Raw genomic sequence first — 20,126 nt, 5'->3', positions numbered from 1 at the left:
TTGAATTTTTACGGTTCAGATAAATGACTTGTAATGTTCCCTGTGTCCACGTGAGGCAATAAAGAGCCGCGCTGATGTGACACTTGAGGAGAAGAAGAGTGAAACCGGAAGTGAGTCTGTGTTCCTCACAGACAGTAGCCATGAAGGCGACAGCAGAAAACTCTCCTGGAAACACCGAGATGACAACGGATGGAGTGAAAAACCTTATCAAGAGGAAAGATGAGATTGAAGAGCAGATCAAAGCGTATTACGACGTTTTAGAGGACGTAAGTCAGCCTGCAGGATTGGGAAGCAAATACAGACTACGGTCATAGGAACTGATCATGTAACTGAGCTGAAACTCCTTTTCTGTTGTTTACAGCAAGGTGTCGGGGTTGAGGGTCCCCTGGTTGATGCGGAAGGTTTCCCCAGAGCAGATTTAAATTTGTACCAGATCCGGACAGCCAGACACAACATTTCATGTAAGACGGCTGCGTTTAACTCATCGTAACACAGGAGAAGAAATAGATGTTATTAATCTTGTCGGTTAATTCTTGCATCATAGTGCTGCTAACCCTAATAGCACAACATGTATTCATTATCAGTGGCCTCGCCAGGATTCAATTTCATAGTACTATTTAACTTTTACCAGTGCATACATGTAACTTTTTTATATTGACTACAATGCATTGATTGGTTGTCCAAGCAGATGTTGTTCTTTTTTTTTTGTTTGTTTTGTTTTTCAGGGTACAAATGCATCTGTATTAACCATATGGTATTCTTATGCTCGGTAACCGGTAGTTAAATAGATAAATCTTCCTTATTGTCCCGTCAGGTTTGCAAAATGACCACAAGGCCATCATGGCTGAGATAGAAGAAGCCCTGCACAAGCTGCATGCGCGAGACAAAGCCAAAAGAGAACTGGATGAAGCCGGAGCCCAGGAGGAGGCGATGGAGCAGGAGGTCAACCTACCGCGTCCCTTTGCACGGGTGGATGCTGTGACAGAAAACTCGCCTGCGTGCAGAGCTGTGAGTGATTAGATTCAGGAGGTGGTTTAGGTGCAAAAAGCTAAGCTGGTTGCTGATGATTAAAATCACCGTTTCTTTCAAAGGGGCTCAGGGTTGGTGATGAAGTCATTGAATTTGGTTCAGTGAACACAAAGAACTTTCAGAACCTGCAGAATATTGCCTCTGTGGTTCAACACAGTGAAGGGGTAAGATATAATCCACAGCCGTCTGTCAAGCCAACAGTAACTATTCAATCCCACCAATGCGTCAAAGCGAAATCTGACAGATTTCTTTCGTCACCATCTTGATTGACTCAAACTGTCATGTCTCCCTGTTTGACAGAAACCATTGCGTGTCGCTGTCGTCCGGGAGGGACAAAAAGTCCAAATGAGTCTGACTCCACAGAAATGGTCAGGCAGAGGTCTGCTTGGGTGAGTGCATGAATAATACAACACAATCTGCTGTATGAATTCGTAATACTGTATCATAAATATACATATTCTAACAAGGCGCAACACTTGTTTATCTCTCGTGGATATAGCGAGCCAGATCATTCACGAAGAAAATACTATCAATCAATCGCAAATGTCATTTTTATTCAAAGTTTTAAATTAACTTTCCTTCACATACCCCAAGGTGATCTTCCAAGCTGATTGTGTACTTGTTTTTTTTTTTCTTTTTCTAGATGCAACATTGTTCCAGTCCAGCGGTAATCATGTGCAGTTTCAAAATTTGGAGCCTTTTATTTTACTATTTTTCTCCCGAGTGGTTTATAAGGGGATTTTGTATAAATGACAGAATGTGAGTTTTTCTTTGAGAGCAGGTTGGCCTTAAAAGTGTAGAAATAAAGCTTGATCGAATTTCAGTTTCTGAGTTTACTGATTGACAACTGAAAAAAAACTTTCATTGCTCTTGGCTGATTTGATGTACACATCCAGGATGTGCACTCGGGTAAAGTCACTGCTGCTTGTTTCATTTAGTAATGACATTGTGTGCATGTGGTCGTTTTAGTGTGAAACCAATATCGGCTGATCAAAAATGTTTGTCGCATGATTTCAAAAGTTGCTAAAATACCTTTTGTTGATTCGAGGGGAGAAACGCACACAAAAAAAGCAGTGACTGAGGACTTAAATGATAAACTTGCCTCTGTTGGAACCTGTAGAGAATTTCAGAAAAGGGATGCCTCGTGATACAAGAGTTAATCTGGTCATGTGTTTTGAGAGAATACATGATTTCATTGAATGCGATTTGTCCTTTATGGTTGACTTCAACCTTTTCTTTGACAGCTGTACAGGTACTGCATTTAGTACAATATCCCCATGCTTGAATAAAGGGTTAAATAGATGTGTTGGCAGCTCTACACTGTTTGAAAAAAACAAACATGTTTTTATTGTATAAAAATTCACAAAGAACATTACAAAAGCGATGAATGAACTCTAAACCAAATCAATAGACAAAATATCTTAAAAGATTTGAACAAACATTACCTGTTTAGACCACAAGTTGGCAAATATTGATCCAAATTTTCAGCAAAACAATGTTAAACACAAAAAGAAATACTGCTTCTCATTTTGAGAGCACCGTTGTGTGTAAAGACAGTTTCATTTGTGTTCGTGTCACATTCGGTCCCACAAAGGTATTTAGTTTAATATTTACACTACTAAAGATGAGTAAAGTCAGTACAAGGTGTAAAAAAAAAAAAAAAAAAAATCATGCAGGTTGCTTGAGCTTTTTCTTTTTGGGCTTGACCATCTTTGGAAGCTGGATTTTAAAGGCAGTCCTGGAAAAAGATTTAGACCAAAAATGTAAATATGATGAATCATTCATTGCTTCGATCTAAAAATATTTTGCATCCCCTTTATAATATGGTGTAAATATTAGAAACACAACTCACTCGCATGTTGTACAAATGGGGCTGAAGTTGCAGAATACTTGAGAAGAAAGAAGAGAGGAAATGTCACCACAAAAAAAAAAAGCAACTTGTTTTTCTGGGGCGAGTTTCACAAAACATGTACTAAGTTTGTAACACCAATGATGAGATGAGGAAAAATGTGAGGAAGATGCGAGTTAAACTCAAAGTCTGTTTCGAAACAAAGATACTCGGCTGACATCCATGCAGTATTCAAGCCTGCTGCTGGACACTGTCCCAATAATCTGCAAATATCCAGTCAAAATGAAGACGGATCACGTGATTTGAATCACATTATTCCAAATCCAGTGTTTTACAGTGATGGAAATATGTTTTCATCAGACATCCTTACATTTCAATTATTGTCATGAAATATTTGCAGAAACATCTTGTGTTTCAAACAGTGTGTGGCTGCAGTAGACAGACACAAAGAAATACTAATGATTTCTTTGTTTTGCTATTCATTTTCATGCATCACTATTGCTGGTCTTGTCGGGTAAAGTACAACATGAGCCCCCTCCCCCCGGTTGCTATGTTAAATTGCAGTGTTTGACTTCCACATGAAAGAGGTTTCATTTAGTTATCATCCATGTGATGAGCTTGGGAGTAAATTATCTCTGACCTGCTCTTTTGAAACTGACAACTTGTTTCAGCCTCAGTAGGTTAAACCTGCTTTGTGAAAGGAGAGGACTGTTATAATGCCCGTGTTGTTTTCCCACTTGGAAATTGCACTCACTTGATAGACAAACTGAGCACACATAGCCGATTTCAATGAGGTTTCGATGGCAGAAACACGCGGCCCTGTAGTCGACGTGTGCAGGCGGAGGCAGGACCAGCTGTGAACGCTGCTCGGCATCTGGCAGAAACACCCACTGACCACAAGACACAAGGCAAAACCCTTTACGTTGGAAGAGGAGACGACATATTCACTCTGTGGTGTGAAACTGAGCGGCACCCTCACCATGAGATACTGAGCCAAAGCAACTTTCTGCGGTACCTTCAGGTACAGCCCCCCGGTTATGTCACAAGCCTGAAAACAAACACGCCAACACACTCGTTTGTGCCATTCAATCCCCACAAAGTTTCATTAATACAAAGTGAAAGTTAATTTCGTGTGTCTCTGCTGCTTTTCACCAGCCTAACAAAAGACCTAAAAATGTACCTGTTGAAGGAGACCCGAGTCGGAGTCCAACACACAGGCGTCGATCAGAATGTTCTGGAATAAAATAAGAAGGGTTGAATAGAAGACATGTGGCAAGCAGGAAGTAAGAAATGTCTTCGCACCTGCTTTTGAGCAGCAAAAATCACGTTCATGAAGTTCATGTACTGGAGGGCGCAGTCCTCGGCAGCTTTGATCACCTGACCAAGTGGAAGAAATACGAGACCGCTTTGAGCCAAGTGAAAAGAAATGAAAAAAAAATACATGTATGAAATTACTTACCAATATTCTTGATTTAATCTCCTGTCCAACTGGAAAAAACAAAGTACAGTATATAAAATAGGTAAACTTAATTCACTTAATGTCATTGCTGAACTGAAAACATGAAGACATTACCTTCCAGCTTCTTTGATACTCTGTGAATATCTGATTATAAGAGGATTGAGTTAAATAAATCAACTGGTTTCTTTTGACTTTGAGAGACAAAAAAAAAAAAAAAATCAAAACAAAGGAAAAAGGTCACAGATATAACAATTTACAAATACAGTAAAGAGTGGGTTTGTTCTGCTGGTAACAACACCAGATGTCCAGTTTAAAGAGATCACTGAAGTCGCAGGTTCAGATCCTAATCCGAAGCTCCATCTGTGTGGTTTTTCACAAAACAATCCACTTTGTCAGGCCATCACGGAGAGAATTTAAGCCAAGGCTAAGCTGTCCAATAGATGCCAACATTAAAGATGTTACTAACTAGCTAATGTGGGCTAACTTTAACAGTTGAAATACGTATATCGATGGGATTGTGTTTGTATTGATGCCGTTATTAGAGAATGGCTTCAATAATGTAAATGATGAAAACCGGACCTTCACACCACATAATTCAGTGCTACGCAGTCTACAAGCGTTTTCTGATAATATCAGCAAATATTTCTGAACATATGCAACATGCACAGAAACAAGAATGTAATTTTTACAGACTGTACAAAAAAAACCCCACACATTCAATAATGGCTAAAAATGTCAAATGGTTTCATTGAGAGGATACAACAGAGAGCTTTGGCAAGAGTTCCAGCCAACAAAGTATCAGTTGAATTTCCCCTCACTTCGGCTGTAAAACAGGACACATTGTACAACATAATTAACACCAGCAAAAAAAAAAATTACATTTATATTTTATGAGAACAAAAAAGTTTTAGATACAAAAAAAACCCAAAACCTACTTTTTGACATAACGTTCCTGATCTCTTCAGCAATTACACTATTGGCAACAGACAGGAGTTCGTATTTTCCATCCCCACTGGAGGAGGCATCGTCTCCGCCACCATCTCCATCTCTCCAGCTCTTGCTGGGATACAAGAAGTGACTGAAACACAGTAAACAAGAGCAACAAGGTGAGACAGCCCTGCCAAAAAGTGTACTTTCATAAAGCGTTTGTGTGTTTGTCGATGCAAACTTTGCGTTGTGATATGTTTTGAGTGTGCGTGTGACAAATGATAAAGGTGGTCCAAAGGAGTGAGTTCTACCTGGAAATTTTCAATAACCTGGCATGTTCATAAATGTTATTGGGGGCCAAAATAAATCTTTATTTGTATTATAGAGAGTGGTTTATGGTGGAGCAGAAAGCTGGTTAAATTTGACACATACATTTAGTGAAGTCAGCCAAGTGTCTATGCTTCATTATTAGACTGTTACGTTATTAGTACTGATACAACGTTGTGTCAGTAGCTCTGTTTTTAATCAGCAATAGTTTTAGTGATTTAATACATATATGTCCAATAGGCAAACCCCAACCCTTAACACAGATTCAAAAGTGGCATCACTCTTCTAGGGCTGGGTTGACTGAATTAGTTTTTAATCCCTGGAGGTGGAAATCTGAGAAGAAACCAACTGTCACTTTGAAAATAAATGGAGATGAGTTGTGTTTTCCGTGATCTCAAACAGAAAATTATAACATCTTGTATTCTTACCTGTCTTGGCAGTGGCTGGCGATGACAGTCAGCTTATTGGTCCTGCTCATGGCCATGTGAGCGTTTCCAATCACCATCACTGCGTCCATACACTTTGACAAGGTGAACTGAGCGGAGAGGTCAGAGGAGTTAAGTTCGATTTAAAAGCAGCACAGCCGTATAGTCAGAAAAGAGTCGGAGAAGAAAAGCAGGAGAACCTACCGTGGGCTCACGGTGCGCCTGCTGCCCCCACCATATTGGATTCACATCCACCACGATGGCCAACAGACTAATTTCATCATCTGCCGGAAAGACGGACGTGTTTACATCGACAAACAAACATAAATGCTTACCAAAATACCTCAAATAAACTACAGTGACTGTGCAAACACGGTATGAGCACGAGCAAACGTTGAACAAAATAAGACCATACCTGATGCCATCACGAAGAAATGTTTCTTTTAATAGACCGCTTGTCTTGTTTTATCTTTTGTTTTCCAGCATTTCTGAGAGAAACCGTCACGTGACACTAATAACTATTGTCGTTCAAACTCAGGTCATTCACAAAACGTTGAATTTAGTACAAATAAAAAGTTAAACAAGAAACAAAACAGCCTCAAATCTGTCTGTATGCGTCATCAACAAGCGACCTTCTACTTCTGTTCGCCTATTGAAGACGATGTGGCGCGCTGCTGCCCCTTAGCGGCCGCTCTGTGCCATGTACATTAATATGAACATGTTCGCTCGATCAGGATTCCCTAAACGTATTTTTCTTGGATGAGACTTTAAAATACAAGACTCTTCTTGGCTTGTTGCTTCATATATATGTGCTCTTCCCCAGAGAACCAACAGCCATTGTTCATTGTGTCAAATGACATTCTTCACCTATCGTGTTCGGACTGAACTGGGAAATAAGCTGTTAGTTTCTCTGTCGCCTCTGCCTGGAACAACCTTTAAATAGAAACCAAAATGTTCGAACTGGTATCCTTAAATCATTTTTGTTCTTCAAAGTGTTTAAAAGTCTTTACAGTTAATGAATACGCCTTAAACGTTTAATGCACTTTATTGTAACGTGCCTTACAAAATCTGCATTTTGTCTTTTAAGTTTTATCGGTGGAAATCTGCATCTCATTTTAACTCTTGTATTCTGTTAATTGTGTCAAATCAGTTTTATAGGTTTTAAATCTAATGGTGTGATGTGTGCTGCAGACCTCTTGATCTAATGGGGTTTTATTTCCATGATTAGATAAAGGTTAAATGAAAATGAATATAATTCCCAATCCCAAACATCACTACATTCATGAAACACTGATAAATAGCACAACCATTTATGTGAAAACTTAACATTTATTACCGTTTATGAATCAAGTGAGGGGAGGGTGCCCCAAGAAATTTCAACAAATCACAAACTCAATATGTAGTCAAAAAAAACAAAAAACATTCTACCCATGTGTATGTGTATGTGTCTCCTCTCACAGTCCAAAAACATGTAAATGGTGACCCAAAATTGCCTATTGGATTAAATGTGAGTTTGTGTGGCTGCCTGTCTCCGTGATTGCCCTGTGGTGGACTGGTGACCTGTACAGGGTGTATCCTGCCCTCGCCCATAACCAGCTGGGATTGGCTCCAGTTTCCCTACACAGGATAAAGCGGTGTAGTACATCGATGAATGGATGGAAAAGTGACTGCTACTTGAACAAACAGTAACTCATAACTTTAAAAGGCTTAAACTGTTGTATGACGCATAAGAAAAACTAAATAATTCAATCATGTGAACATTTTTGAACCATTGGTTTAATAGACATTTTCAAGCGAGGCCGAGATAATATATTGCAAAATGCAACAAATGTTGTGTAACGCACACATATATTGCTGATGGAACATCACACAGTTATAAAAACACCATACCTGAGAGGTTGAGTGTCTCGGATGTAATTGCAAAAGACTTTGACAATTGATCATATTTAAAAGTGATCAAATGTTTCCATAGTAAATTTTTAAATGCAACAACTTATTTTCAGTGTGTAATAGTCAATACTGTTTTTAACAGTGATTAATCCATTGTGTGGGCAATGAAATATCAGACAGAGTAAAAAAAACAACTTACTTATTGTGAACGAGAATAAAACCTACACATGGAAGAGTCTGTCTGCACAGATAAAAAAAAAAAAATCCACTGAATTCACTATGAAAGACACTAAATTTAACTAGAGAAACAATATACAATATTTCAAATATAAAAGAAAAAATTGGTTCCTTACAAAACTCGTGTTTTTTTTTTTCCATTCCTGGTTTCACTTAGAATGATGTTTTTGGCTTTTGAGGTTGTGTATTGTGATTCTTTTTTTTTCTCTTTTTGATCTTTAAAGTATATATATATATTTTTTTTTTTTTTACTATTTTATTTTTAACATAGTAAAACTGGTTGTTTTACATCAATCATTTACATTTTCACATGTCCGTGAACCTCAAAAGTATGTTCAATTGTGTAGTCAAAGAGCCTTTACGTATCCAGCTATATGTTGAGTTTGCGTCTTGGCTGGGCTTTCAGTGAAACACTCCTGTATCTCTCCGTTTGGTAGGCGTCGGACTCAACAGTTTCAGTGCAGTCGTTCAGCGTTACGTACACATCCCCATTAAGCTCAGAGACCTTATGGATTCTCTGTTTGACACCTTTGGAGCGCCAGTGAGTCCTCATGGGTCTGGCTGTGGGATCATCCACAGCTTGGTAAAGCCCTTCCCCCTCGGCGAGCGTGATCTTGTACTTGTGCCACGGACAGATAATGCACGGCCGTCCGTTAAACTCCTGATGGCGACACAGTACAGACGTGTGGAGAAAAATCGAAGATCAAATTGAAAGCCTGCAAAGGCAGCACTGGAGGACAACATACCATTTTTGCTGACGATAAAGCATAAACAAGAACTATAACTATAAGAATTCTCCATGTGAAAAAAATATCCACTGAATTATTCCAATATTTAAATTAGCCTAAAAGAGCAGGCAACTCACCTCGATGTCCCCATACTCTAATGCACCCCCTGAATCTGAAGAAAACAGAAGACATAGCAATTACAAAATAAAGTGTATTCCAGACATATAAATATGAACAGCTCTCCATACAAACAACACCCACACATTAAGCTCTTACGGTAACAGCGCGTGTCCATTGCATGAAGCTGCCCCTGATGGTACAGGATCAGCACATCTCTGCATCCGTTCACCAGCTTGGTCACACGCCCAGCCTTGACAATGTCGTCCTTCTTCCCAATGAAGTGGGAGGAAGGTGGTGGCGAGGAGGATGAGGATGGAGGTGTCGAGGAGGATGAAGCCTGAGAAGTCTCTTCCTCAGATGACATCACAGCAGATTTTCTGGCAAAGACCAAAGTTTTAAGATAAGCTTATTTAAAATCTTTCATCTACATTTAATACGGACACACAGCTTAAATTTCACTATCTAATGAAGCATTAAGTTGGTTTTTTTGCTGAGCATCATTTTTATGTCAAGCGTGCTTCTCTCAGGGAAACCAACAGATTTCACCTGTGCAGGTGAAAACAACAGTTTATATCATTGCTCACTAAGGCTCTCACGCTTTGTTTTTTTTCAAAGTAAGCATTCGTTTTGTACCTACCTTTCACGCAGCCTGGTTACATCTGAGAGTCTGTCGCCTCTTCTGAGATCTGTGTGTGATTGCCATGGCAGCAGCAGCTCCTGGTCTTCATCCAGCTGGAGACTGAAGATGATGAGAGCTGCACTACATGTCCACCAGGCGGATCTCCGTAAAAACGCACGCAGTGCAGCGCTGCTCTTCTATCTCCACCAAAACAGGAGGCCCCCGACCATGTAAACATGCAACAAATTAAAAATGTACACGCTAACTTTCTTTGGTTTGGATTATTGAGCTTCTGTGGAAGCCAATGTTGTGTGTTTCACCCATTGTCGTCCCTGGTGAAACGCGGAACCGTCGAAAATACCGGCCGTCCAGCGTTAAAAAAAAAAAAAAGAAAGTCCAATCAACATCAAACTGCATCTGAAAATACTCCGGAAGTTGTTCTTGTTATGGGTATATTTGTTTTACAAAATGCTTCCAATATAGTCTTTAGAATTACGTTTTGTTTGTTTTTTTTAACTTTTGTAGCGCGCAGGAACGGAAGTCGGAGGCGGCGTGTCAAAAAACGGTGCCAACGTCGGCAGTTTTATTGACATTAAGCACAAGTAATGATGAACAGGAACGGAACGCGACTCGTTACTCTGCGGTTGCTAACGAAGCTAAAAACACCAAACCTGTGCACCAGTATAAACAGTCCCACCGGAACCCATCTATCTAACTTAGGTTCCGCGGGTGAATTATGTAAAAGTCACTCCACTTTTAATATTTTGCCTTAGAAAAACAAACAGCAAATGATCAGATATTTTCTCAATACCAATAGTATCATATTTTCGATCAAAATATGAGGTATATTAAGTTTTATAAGCCTTATCGGGGATATTAAATGTTTTGGATTTTTTTTTAAAAACCACATTAAGTGATTTATTTAGCCAAGAAATTAATAACACACTTGTATTTTAATATGAGCTGAAATTTTCTGATGATTTTCTAAAAAAATAATCGATTAGGAAAAAATATGTAGTTGGGCTTTTCAACCACATTCCTGGAACACATTAAAAGTAACTCAGCACAGCACTGGGACATGTTTTTGTTCCAAGTAATAGTTTCATGGCTGAAAAGAGTTGTTGGGGTTGGTGGCATAAATAAAGCATGCACTGCCCCAGCAGCTCTCCGTGCACAGGCCGCCCAGTCAGCAGGGGGAAGTCTGGGAGGATTTTGTCTTAGTGGGTGTGCTGGTCGGCATTAAGCCTTCAGAAGGATTATCTTGATCTGAACCGATCCTGAGTTTGACCAGTTGTCTTTCTAAGATTCAGCACATCGAATTAGCAGGTTTTATTGTTGAAAAAAAAAAAGCCTGCCTCGGACCTTTCTGTCGTCATGGACACCATCTTTGTGTACGGAAATACTGACATTATTCAAACTGGCAACTGGGTGAAATATTAGTGCATATTAGGTCGCTCACGTTTCTACTCAAACACCGAGTTTGCGTAGAATCTCGTGTTTCTCAGTAATTTTTACTGTTAAAAAGAACACATCCCGCCAAGTGTCACTGGTAAGTTTATTTATTTATATATTTATTCATAGCCTAACTATATGAATGCACTCTTTCATAGGCAAGGAGGAGTCTATGTATGTGTTGGTATTCGTTGTGGCAATAAAATGACAAGTTAAAACTTGTTTTGGGTCATGGTCCAAGTTTCAAATATCAAACCGCAACTACTTTTATTTTAAATAAATAAACACATGGATGTACTTTGTTTATTTTAATTTAAGTAAGTCCTTCATGTTCTGTTGTGTTTATTTTGAAGTATTTCTTATCCATGTTGCAGAATTGCAATTGTGTCTAGTCAGGGTTCAAGCCTGTGCAGACCTGGGCAAGGAATACAAGAGATTCTTATTATCATTCTTATTCTTATTCTTATTCTTACTCTTATTCTTATTCTTATTCTTATTCTTATTTTAAAACCCTTTTACAGGTGAAACATATATGAATACATTTTATGTAACTTGAAATGAAATATGTAGAAAAAACACCAACAATCTTTCATGAACAAGCAAAGGCACTTTTACCAGAAAGAAACCTCAAGCAGACGCAGGCTCACAAGTGGGAGCCATCTGCCATCAACCAACACTCTCATCTTATGCTTGTGTATGAAGATAATCTCACTCATGCCATGTGGCAAACTATTGCAGCTGCTGATAAGTCTACCGTAGAAGCCAACAGTTGCTTGCTGTGGCGGCTATATTTATCATATTTGCCAGTTTACAGAAATGTGTGCCGGCTGCACTGTGCTGCTCTGACCTAGTGTCAGATTTCAGTATTATACTGGCTTTGCACGGAGCCGCGTGGTATTAATGACAGTGTGTGACTGACCACTGCAGCAATTCTCTCGCAGAAGTCACTCACAGGAGGAAAACAGAAAAGAACAGACAGTTGGGAAAATAGTGATTTCGCAGAAGTAGGCTGCTGTTTGTCATTATTTCAGTTAATTTCCAGCAAAGTTTATCTCTTTGTCTTTATCAGTGCTGTGACATATTTACATGTCCTTGGTTTTAATGACTAACTGCAAGTGAATTGTCTACCTCTGATGGATAAGTGGAGAGATGTGAAGTAATAAAAGGAAAGGAGTAAGGTGAGAACATGACACTTTGCTTGTACAAGTGTCTAAGAGCAGTTGGACGACAGCAGCACTTTGCTAGGTAAGCACTGTCTGTATTCTCATTTAAGTCTTCTTGTCTCCTTCTGTGTCATGTCCTTTAGGTTTACCTCAGCAGGAGTTTGTCGTTTCGCCCAGCTTTCAGAGCTCACGATCAAGGACTATTCTCACCTTGGAATCTGCAGTATGGAGAAGAGAATTCGGGTCATTGATCTGGTCCAACTGATTAAAGGTTTTGACTTGGACCTCCTTGGATCTGAAGAAAATGACAGCTACATTGGCAAGGCTGCTGCTGCTGCTGCTGCTCAAGATGTTGAAAGCTATGCTGTTGTGAATGGGGAATTTAATTCGTATGGCTCTGGAAATCCTGATGACCATGTGAATGATGATGAAAATGAAGCTTCTGCCCGCCTATCGTACATTCGCAGAAGGCTCGACTTCAGTATTGACGGCACTGATTGTCATCAGAAGCTGTCATCTTGTCCTGTGGGCTCTGTTCACGTTAATGCAAGTTATGATTCAAGTGCCCAACACAACCAGGAAAGAGCTCGAGCCATGCCCGTGCAGCTTCATCGTGGACAACCTATGGTCTGTAAAGGAACAGGAAACAAGTTCAAGCCAGATATTCATAGTTCTCATCATTTGGAAGAAAATCCAGGCATCACAAGAGGAATTTCTGTGCAGAACTCAATGACATTTAATAACAAAACATTTCAACCCCAAAATAGAAAAGGGATATCTAGAAAACAAAGTGTTTGTGCAGATATGAAGAGCACTGGGTCATTTGGATGCATTGCAAAGCCCACACCGGTTTTCAAAGCAAAGACAGCAGCTAGCTACAACTATGGACTACCTCTGAGTGTCCCTGTAACTCCAAACAAAAGGTGAGTGTTGATCATTTATACTGTCCCCACTGCTGCCCTACTTTTTGAAGTGAAATATAATGATCACAACAATTTGTTGCTTACATATCCTGAACATTGGAAAAAAAAAAAAAAAAGGTTACCCAAATGAGCTTGGATTAATTAAAACCCCTTTTTATGGGTTTGGATATGAATGCATTTGTCCCATGTGTGTCCAGTCATTGTAATTTGACTACAATGTGTGTATGTACCAGGAAGGTGGGAAAGCCCCGCATAAAGGTCTGTGTGAGGAAAAGACCTCTGACAAATGCAGAGAACAGAAGAAAAGAAGTTGATGTTGTGACAACCCCAAGTGGAGAGACTGTAACTGTTCATGAAAACAAAGATGCTGTTGATCTCTCGCAGTACATACTAGAGGTCGGCCACGACACGTCATTGTATAATTGCACATTGCTTGGTTTTTAATGGTCAATTTGTTTTAAGGTTAGCTTGTCAAGTCAGTTGTTGCTCAGTTGGACATTACCTGAGGACAACATCTTCTATCTCAACTCTACAGCATAGCTTCTATTTTGACCATGTTTTTGGAAAGGGGAGCTCTAACGAGGACGTGTATCAAAATACTGCTTATCCGCTGGTCCAGCACATGCTCAATGGGTAAGTTCGTTTTCATATGCCATCTTTTAGAATGAAAAGCATAAATCAAAGCTAAAACGTATTTCATAGTTTGCATTTGTGTGCCTCGATCCACCTTTATTTGTGTTGTGTGTACCCAAAGAGGCAATGCTACTTGCTTTGCATATGGCCAGACGGGTGCAGGGAAGACTCACACCATGCTGGGCTCACCTGGGAGACCAGGGTTGTATGCACTGGCAGTTCGGGACATTTTCATGCACCTTTCTACAACACGTACACACCCATCCCTGCAAGTGTTTGTCAGTTTCTTTGAGATCTACTGTGGTCAGCTGTACGACCTGTTGAACCACAGGAAAAGGTGTGTGTGTGTGTCAATTTGTTTTCCTATCAACACTTTCAAGTTTCAAGTGTTTGGTGATTGATGTTTTTTATTGTAAATGCAAAAAAAAAAAAGATTCTTATTTGAAGTTGTGGCACCCATAAAGAATAATTTTTCTAACATCTTTAAAAACAAGATTCCTTTGCATTATTATGTGGAATCAAATTTCTTTCTCTTTTGCTTTCTTCCATCTGAAGATTGTTTGCAAGGGAGAATGGAGAGGAGGTGGTTCATATTTGTGGGCTTCGTCATGTCAGAGTGGACTCCGTTAACGCACTGCTCGAGGTTTGACCGTCTCTATTGTAACAAGAAATGTGTTTGTCCTCTGTCACTCTGATTTGGTTTTGTGATTAACAATCTAGAATTTAAGTTGATTGGATTACAAAGAATTCTGCTTATGGAAAGGGAAATAATGTAAGACGGCTCAAGCTCAACATCTGTGTTCGCTGTCTTATTTTGCTAAATTGCATTTGTATATTCTCAAAATGCGTCAGCAGGCTTTTAAATAAATTGAAAATATAAAATAGTACCCAATGATGACTCTGTCTCTTTGAAAAATCACTTAAAATGTTTAAGCTTATAATTTTTTTTCCTCCTTATCATTGGTTGTGGCCCTAGGTGATTTCACATGGCACAAAAACACGCTCTCAGGGGTCGAGTGGTGTGAATCCATGCTCATCTCGCTCTCATGCCTTGCTTCAGATTGAGCTGAGAAACTCAAATCAACAGATCGCTGGAAGGTGAGACACATTGCATATGTTTTATCATCTTTAAGGCTAATGATTTGTACATATTTTGTCTTTTTTAGGAATGCAAATTGACTGAGCTGGAAAATGTTTTTTATTTTTGTCATCCTGTTTGTAGAATGTGGTTTGTTGACTTAGCAGGAAGTGAGAGAGCGTCAGATACAAAAGAGCCAAACAAGCAAAGTCGTATAGAGGGAGCTGAGATCAACCAAAGTCTGTTGGCTGTAAGATACACAGATTTGTGAATCCCATAAAAAGACAAAAATACTTTTGAATCTGTGTTCTTGCTCACTTCCGTGTTGTTTTCTCAGCTTAAAGAATGCATCCGGGCCCTTGATAGAGAGCAATCGCACACACCTTTCAGACAGAGCAAACTCACACAGGTATTTTCAATTCAATTCTGTTTTACTTGTGTCGCGCTCGTTAGAATCTTGTCATCTTGTTGCAGTTCACATTTAAAAGGAACATAGATTAAGTTTGGATTGATGTAACTGAGGGTACAAGCATGCCTAGATGTAATGGATGACTGACTCTTTTATTGTTACTTTTTATTAGTCTATTATGTGAAGCACTTTGGCTTCAGCCACAGCTGTTTGTAAAGTGCTGAATGAATAAAGCTGACTTCACCTCACTGTTTTGTTTCTACAAACATTGCTGTGCTTTCATGATTAACTTTGTCATTCTTTCTGTAGGTTTTGAAAACTGCATTCATTGGTGACTCTATGACATGCATGATTGCCAACATATCACCTGGACAAGAAGCAACTGAGCACACACTCAATACACTGAGATATGCCGATCGGTAAGAGTTTTGTTAGTGCCTGTGCACCAAAGTACTTCATCTGGACTAACTAACTAACAAAGGGTATTTTCACACAATGTAATATTTTTGAGTGCTATTTGAAGTATTATGTGTACTTGATCTACCATAGGGTGAAGGAGTTAAAAAGACAAGGGGGACTGCGAGAAAGAAGAGGAAGCAAGACCGTGCCCTCCCCAAAACACAATCTGCCCAATAGCAACAGCAGCACAGGCAGCGTTGGCCCCAGAGAGAAAAGCCGTCTTGAGAAGCCACTTTTAGGGAGCCAAAAAGCAGATTTTAGTTCCAAACCACATACGACAAGGTTACATCAAAGAAGCTCAATTTTCAGCTCCAAACCCCAAAACGGCAGATGTGGGAAAGAAGCAAATGTAATTGACAGCAAAGAAATCGGACTTGAACATATTACCCCAATTAGGATGTTGCTGGACGTGGGTGAAAAAAGTAATAGGAGTAGAATAGGAGAAAACATGCGATCCAGTAGTCACTCTGTTCGTGAGCAAAGTTTCCGAGAAGGCCCGATATTAGGACAACAAATAGATAAGCAACTTCATTTGTGGGAGCTACAGAAAGAGAAAGCAGCCAATCAGGACCATTTAACCTTTACCAAAAGACAATTGGAGATTGAGCACAATGAACAAGTCAATCAGCAATTTAATGTGAAAAAGGGAAGTGGCGAGGGCATGAAATGGATGGAGCTAAGAAGACAAGTCGAGAGTAATAGAGACACCGATTCCAAAGCAGAAAAGGAACCAAAAAGAGGTTTTCAAGGTGTTGATAGCAGTTATGAGGAGAGGAAGCAGCATCTGAGACGGTATCACAAGGAGCTGCAGAAGATTATACCTTCAGCTTTATCGTCTTTCCATCTTGAGTCTCCAAGTACTCAGACCTCTCTCTCTTCTTCCGTTTCCATATCTTTTCCCCATCACTCTTCTTCCCTCTTGGTTTCTTCAAATGGGTGTAGTGGTATGGAAGAATATTTAGATACCTACGCAGTCAGGGGAGGGGTTGGAGAAGCCAATCGAGGACAGTTGCCAGAGGTTCACTCACAGAATGAAAGCTCTGCTGTCCAGCAAAGTAGCCATGATGTGGATGTTAATGGTGATGCTGTTAATAACTGTTGGATATTTCAGAAACATGGCAAAGTGAGACATGAACAAGTCAGGGTTGAAAGTCAGAAGAGGTTGGAGGAGGCAGCAAGTGATGGAAGAGTTAGGAAGAGACCAACTGCAACCAAAATTCAACAAAGGAGGTCGGCCTGGGCAGCGACACAAGATAAAGATCCAGTAAATGTGATGTCAATCTTAGCAAATGCAAAAGCACAAGTGTCTGACAGTTATGATTCCAACGACAGAAAAGAGCTTTGTGTGGAAACACACGATGCCTCGGACTCCCCAGCTGATGGAGTGTGTAGCACTGAGCAGGAAGGAGCAGCTGGCGACAAAAGTGTAGTGTCTGGCCGTGGCCTCCTTCGCCCCACTTTGCGGTCACCCTCTCAGCAAGCTGCAGCAGAACGACCCCTCTCCCCAGCTCGAGAACAAACTGGCACATTCCAAACCTCAGGAAAACTCACTGATATCCGGCCAGAATTCAATAACGCTGAATGTAATGCTAATGCTGTTTTCCTACCACTGCAGAATAGTTCAGTGTCAGTGCCATCAAACAGACACGGTGAGAACAAACCATGTTTTGTTACAAATGCCCAGACTCACAACAGACTGACCAAAGCTCTAACCAAAGAGCCCGAAACAACAGTTCTATCTCAAAATGATGCAGACTCCTTCGGCTGCATCATGGACTCTTCAGGTAACTCCTTACTTCACGTAGACCGGCAGCCTGCCACTACCTCATACCTTCAAGGGGACAACAGTAATGACTCACTGTCCTGGTTTGAGGGTGAAAGCAGCAAAGACAGAAAGACAGAAATAGGAAAAGATTGTCCCACATATAAAGAGATGGAGGGAACATTTGCTCAATATGAGGAGGAAGAGTTCCCCCTGTCCTTTTTAGAGCTGCCTAAAATAAAACCTCACATTCCAAACATATCTGACTCCAGGGAGGCTACTACTCAGACTGAACGATGCGGAATCTGCAGATCAGGTAAGTAACTGTTTTCAGTGCATGTTCATGTGGCTGCATAATGAGATGTGTGATCAATTTTATGTCGTCCTCAGATAAAACTGAACCTCTGAAAGCCAGTCCAGACTTCCGCCAAGAAGACTGTCAGAAACCTCAAATGGCATCCGCTCTTGGCAGTAAAAATCCTGCATTTCCACACAAACACTTCACATGTACTTCTCTGCAAACCCCTATCATGCAACCCGCTGTTCAACACTTTGTGGACGCTCGCTTACTCACTATACAAGCAAGAGCAAATGCAAGAGAAATGCCATCTGAATCTCCACAGAATGACTTAAAGAAAGCTCTGTCATTCACGTCAACTCCACAGCCCGAAATGATCTCAGGTCAGTTGAATATTGTGCCAGGCCAGTGTCACACAATCACTTCAGACTATGACAGACTCTCAAACATGTCATTTCAACCTAACAAAACTGCAGCTTCACTGGGCGAAGAAGACAGAAGCTACCAGAATCTGTTTACCCTGGATGACTTGAACCATGCCAAGTATGGACTATTGCCCATTTAAGAATATCAGAGTGAAGGTAAATGAATGGCTAACAGAAAATATATGTTTTCAAACTTTATCTAACTTCAGATGGTCTGTTGTCGAAGCCTACTGGGAGCAGCTAAGAGAAATGGACGTTTTGTGTCATAAAGGAGGAACGCTTCTTCATCAACAACCTGATATGGTCAGAATAAATCAAATTTGACTCTGTTGTCAGCTCATTTGAGTTGACCTGGTTTTTCTTTTCTATTACTGGTCTTGCTAAAGTGACTGTACTCACCTTGTCTGCCCTCACTTTTTGTCTGTCTCACAGACATTTGGAGAATATGTACACAAGCTGGAGGAGATCCTGGAGAAAAAAGTTCAGTGTCTTCAGAGCATGCAAGCTCAGCTGCAGCCATATCTGAAGCTCATTCATCACAACCACTCACAACAACAACAAAGAGACCATGGCTGTAATCCATTTACTTGAACTGAATAAATTCTAAGGATGTCAATATGTCTGGGTGTGGTCTGTATACCAAACATATTGCTGTTAGGTAAAGTTGATAAAGTTCTGAGTGCCAAATATGTATGACAACCCCCTAACCGGGTAGTTTGAAACAAATATTTTCTTTTGGGATTTTTTTTTTTTAATTCATCTAAATAATTAGTGTGTAAATATCACACCTAAAGAATGTGTTTTTAGTAATATAGAATTGGTGGGAGTGGGATCATATGTCTGTTTGAACATAATGTGTATGGTTCAGTTTGTCATTCTGAGTGGAGTTTGCTTGTTCTCTCTGTATGTGCATGAGTTTCCTTCGGATACTCCAGCTTCCTCCCATAGCTCCCAGAGCTTGTGAAGTTAGTTGGTGATGCTAAATCGCCCCTTGGTGTGAATGTGAGAGTGAGTGTACACTACCCATGCCCATAGTAGGCTGGGATCGACTCCCTCACCTGGATAAGCAGGATAGAAGATGGATGGATGGATGGAAGTCACTCTGATGTATACGTTCCATTCATCCAAAAATGTGTCATGAAAAGGGAAAAAAAGATATATAAGTGGCACTGGACTATAAGTTGATTTTTAAAATGTATTTATTTATTTTGCAAAATTCTCAATCAATAACAGACATTAAATCTGGAAAGGCAGGTTATTCAGCCTTATGGAATGGTTTTGTGTGTGAAAATGACCATGGCTGACAAGTTGGGTCCATCTCCATAACATGCCAGCACCACTGTGAAGTTGATAGTCGTCACTATATTTACACTTTTACAACACTTTTCCTGTGGGGATATCAAACATGAGGGGGCCAAACTAATGGCTGATCGATGGCTATGCTGGGCTTGCACCCATCGACCATACCTGGTTGCGACCCTCAGCCGGCTGGATGGTCGCAGCATCTCTGCCTGAGTACAGTTCTGACCTGCTCTTGCTGGTCGGGCATTTGTACCTGTGTCATGTCTGTCTCGCACCGCCACATCTTCCCCGCAACAAGGTGCAGGTTGTGGAACACACCTTGGCACTAACATGCTGTATAATACCGACGGGCCAGCTCTAATGGTCATTTGGTATTGCTTCACTGGCCAACTATAATTACACTGTGGGCCAAATTTAGCCCGTGGGCCAGAGTTTGACGCCTATGGCTTATAGGAACGTTGCCATGATTAATTCTTATCTTGTTTGACTCAATATTTGAAAGCAACTGAATCAGGTCAATTGAGCTTTATTTTTAACCCAATCAAAATTACTTTGAGAAACATCTTTGATAAATGGCAACATGGATAGAGACGCCTAATATAGCGTATTTGA

The 20,126-nt window shown here is 40.2% G+C and overlaps 4 protein-coding genes across 5 annotated transcripts; 2 read left to right on the top strand and 2 right to left on the bottom strand.

Annotated features, from left to right (window-relative positions):
- The first annotated feature begins 111 nt into the window (after positions 1-111).
- Positions 112-1,829, top strand: psmd9 (proteasome 26S subunit, non-ATPase 9). The gene is made up of 6 exons (XM_080499068.1): positions 112-266; positions 362-461; positions 815-1,008; positions 1,092-1,193; positions 1,330-1,418; positions 1,673-1,829. The coding sequence occupies exons 1-6, from the start codon at positions 141-143 to the stop codon at positions 1,698-1,700; spliced, it is 639 nt and encodes a 212-aa protein (XP_080355194.1). The 5' UTR covers positions 112-140; the 3' UTR covers positions 1,701-1,829.
- A 179-nt stretch (positions 1,830-2,008) lies between these two features.
- gtf2h3 (general transcription factor IIH, polypeptide 3) lies at positions 2,009-6,617 on the bottom strand. Of its 2 annotated transcripts, XM_080499067.1 has the most exons (13): positions 6,432-6,617; positions 6,221-6,300; positions 6,020-6,126; positions 5,273-5,415; positions 5,098-5,160; positions 4,452-4,481; positions 4,338-4,366; positions 4,181-4,255; positions 4,059-4,112; positions 3,858-3,926; positions 3,633-3,768; positions 2,882-2,918; positions 2,009-2,767 (listed from the first exon to the last, which is right to left on the bottom strand). In XM_080499067.1, exons 1-13 carry the CDS (start codon positions 6,439-6,441, stop codon positions 2,698-2,700), a joined length of 903 nt encoding a protein of 300 aa, XP_080355193.1. In that variant the 5' UTR covers positions 6,442-6,617; the 3' UTR covers positions 2,009-2,697. The 2 variants fall into 2 exon arrangements, with proteins under 2 accessions (XP_080355193.1, XP_080355192.1); XM_080499066.1 differs by lacking the exons at positions 2,009-2,767; positions 2,882-2,918 and having other exon boundaries at positions 3,394-3,768.
- A 1,853-nt stretch (positions 6,618-8,470) lies between these two features.
- LOC308132051 (Rieske domain-containing protein-like) lies at positions 8,471-9,922 on the bottom strand. Its single transcript, XM_080498993.1, has 4 exons — positions 9,629-9,922; positions 9,148-9,368; positions 9,009-9,043; positions 8,471-8,804 (listed from the first exon to the last, which is right to left on the bottom strand). The coding sequence occupies exons 2-4, from the start codon at positions 9,353-9,355 to the stop codon at positions 8,514-8,516; spliced, it is 534 nt and encodes a 177-aa protein (XP_080355119.1). The 5' UTR covers positions 9,356-9,368; positions 9,629-9,922; the 3' UTR covers positions 8,471-8,513.
- A 2,182-nt stretch (positions 9,923-12,104) lies between these two features.
- Positions 12,105-18,803, top strand: LOC308132820 (uncharacterized protein; the record flags this gene model as incomplete). The annotated part of the gene is made up of 15 exons (XM_080500004.1): positions 12,105-12,240; positions 12,369-13,148; positions 13,382-13,544; positions 13,684-13,781; positions 13,903-14,118; positions 14,337-14,424; positions 14,758-14,879; positions 15,004-15,109; positions 15,197-15,268; positions 15,578-15,687; positions 15,818-17,805; positions 17,880-18,170; positions 18,264-18,330; positions 18,422-18,515; positions 18,645-18,803. Exons 2-15 carry the CDS (start codon positions 12,451-12,453, stop codon positions 18,801-18,803), a joined length of 4,272 nt encoding a protein of 1,423 aa, XP_080356130.1. The 5' UTR covers positions 12,105-12,240; positions 12,369-12,450.
- Positions 18,804-20,126: the final 1,323 nt, after the last annotated feature.

This window comes from Blennius ocellaris, assembly GCF_963422515.1.
Source record: "Blennius ocellaris genome assembly, chromosome: 7".
In the NCBI taxonomy this organism is placed as follows: domain Eukaryota; kingdom Metazoa; phylum Chordata; class Actinopteri; order Blenniiformes; family Blenniidae; genus Blennius; species Blennius ocellaris.
This window is presented reverse-complemented; position numbering and strand designations above follow the sequence as displayed.